The sequence below is a fragment of the Penaeus chinensis genome, chromosome 39, assembly GCF_019202785.1.
Source record: "Penaeus chinensis breed Huanghai No. 1 chromosome 39, ASM1920278v2, whole genome shotgun sequence".
In the NCBI taxonomy this organism is placed as follows: Eukaryota; Metazoa; Arthropoda; class Malacostraca; order Decapoda; family Penaeidae; genus Penaeus; species Penaeus chinensis.
The window spans coordinates 4,784,449-4,786,948 of record NC_061857.1 but is presented as its reverse complement, the minus strand read 5'-3'; the positions used below and the strand labels follow the sequence as shown (position 1 = coordinate 4,786,948).

Below are 2,500 nucleotides of genomic sequence, written 5' to 3'. Positions count from 1 at the left end.
TAATGTAAATCAGATTTTTACTGAGAATCACTAAACAAACAACAGGTAACTAGATGGAAGAAATCTTGTATTAAAGGAGAAAAACTGCACTCGTAATATATAATGGACAGGGAATGTCAAAAGAACCATTTGTTAAGCTGCTTGAGAAACTGCAATGTTCATTTTGCCAACAGACGATGAATTCTCTTTGTAAGATGGTGTGACAAGAAAAATATCACACTTCCAACAACTAAAGGAATTTCACAGGTTCTGTACTACCATCCTCATTTTGCTGAAGTATAGAGGAAACCATATTGTTCATATTCACTATGAAAAATTTGTGCCAGCCTAAATATGTTTGCACTATGGTTTACTATACAATCTGAAAGCTGTGCCTCACCACACGGCAGCAATGAAAGCCCTGGACTGAACCAATTACACATCAAAAGGTCATCAGAGTAGTGGACGTGGAATTGTTTGGGGACTGAAATCTATACCTTTGGCAAGTTGCTAAATACACACAATGTCCAAAATAGATAAGATTCATACACTTATCCATGTAGGCCTATCTTCCTTAACAGAATTCCCTCTTCCTCATACTTTAACAGACTCTACCTTTGCCCTATAAATGCTGGCTCTTCCCCTTACATGTCCATATCCACCCTTTATTCAGCATTCAGATTGTGTTAACATGCCTAAGCCCTCCTCTCGTATTCTACTTTACATCTAAATATCTGATGAGCATAGTTTACAACAGAAGTAACACTACTTCTTGATCATGTTCTTAGGAAAAGAACTTTGACTTATAATCTAATAATATAGAATGTAATACCTTTACAGAACTTTATCTCATTGATAGATAGTACATACAAATGCAATTCTGCATATGATCTAAGTGGAGAGAGACAGACAGACAGAGAGAGAGAGAGAGAGAGAGAGAGAGACAGACAGACACACACACAAATATCCTTATTACAGGATGTCATATAGTCAGACATTTCCTGTGTCTGAAGTAATCTCTAGACCCATACACTGACAATATTTTAACTATCTGCATCAAAGTACCAAAGAGCCACTGTACCTGTATTCTTCTTGCCCGGCTGTGTCGAGAATATCCAGTAGACACGTCTCCCCATCAATGACGACCTGTTTACGGTATGAATCTTCTATGGTTGGGTCATATTCATCGACAAAGCTGTAGGAAATAAACCAAATCAGTATATATGAATAAGCTAAAAAAAATTACATTAATTCTAGATGTCTAGAGGTACAAAATGATAATAAACCACAACCTTTCCCCCCAAAATAAAAGAATACTTATATCATAAGAAAACATTACAAAATTAATTCTGAGATCTGAGACAGACTAAATACAAAGCCCTTAGGCAGTAACCAAGGGAATAGGATAAATTTTACAAGAAATTCTCTATGATTAAATTCTACAAGAAATTCTCATAAAGAGCTTACAGGAAGACAAGTCCCTCAGAATCATACTTACTGATTTTGAATAAGTTGAATAGTAAGTGCACTCTTCCCAACGCCTCCAGCTGTTGGCAGAGAAAGAGTACCAATTAGTCACAGCCACACATGAGCACCCTGCTGTTAATAACAAAACTTCATGGAGAGTGGAGATGTCTTGGACACAATTTGCATTTAGTCAGTATAAAAACCTTGTTCTTAGTTTACAATGAAACTGCTGCATTTTACAGGCAACACTATTACATTCATGAAGGGACGATTTCTTATACTACACAATGGCAACCAGCAGTCTAAGACAACACAAATGTACTAAATGTCTGGAACTACATGTTGCACATACTGCATAGATATTTGCACTACTTGATATATAAATTGCATAATTCAGTTTCAATTTCACCTTGCCAATCTGACATTCTGTGAAATATAGAAGATACAATATCAATAGGAATGGTAAAATAAACCTCTATAAAAGATAATACAAACATTCCCTTGGTATACAACTACTGGTAAAAATAATCTTAGCATTATATGATAAAATCATCTTTTTCCCACACTGCTATATACTCTGTATTGAATGTTGCAAAATTTAAAGCAATACCTGTATCTCTAATACTGTGGAGATGGGGGGAGGGGCTCCTAAAAGTTACTCATGATGATTACTTCAAAAGAAACAAATAAATTTTGCGAGACAAATTCCCACAACGTTTATATTGCACAGCTGCAGGCCACAACCAATAATATCTTTTAAAATCGTGGTGCACATCTTCACAAAGTTACACATACGACTTTCAAAAAGACCTAACATCTGATACATAGTGCATTATGAGATCTCTGCTGAACCAGTTGCAAAAAATACCAGATAGTTCCATGCCACAGTTTTATTTCCTTCCAAGGATGACAACCTCAGCTGACTGGAGATGTGAACTTGAAGGATAAAGGCTACCCTGTGATGAATGTGAAGCATGTCCTTTTCTTCAGGTTATTAAATTGATCTCTAAAAGACATAACTGCAGGAAATACTTGCAGACAGAACGTACAAAGA

At 35.9% G+C, this 2,500-nt stretch overlaps 1 protein-coding gene across 1 annotated transcript in view; it reads right to left on the bottom strand.

Annotated features, from left to right (window-relative positions):
* The window catches only part of LOC125046851 (GTPase HRas), a 17,499-nt gene that overhangs the window by 8,873 nt on the left and 6,126 nt on the right, over positions 1-2,500 (bottom strand). The window contains exons 2-3 of the mRNA XM_047644845.1: positions 1,478-1,526; positions 1,061-1,174 (exon numbers count right to left, since the gene is read on the bottom strand). Of these exons, the coding sequence (XP_047500801.1) occupies positions 1,061-1,174; positions 1,478-1,526 (163 nt within the window). The remainder of the gene's footprint in view (positions 1-1,060; positions 1,175-1,477; positions 1,527-2,500) is intronic.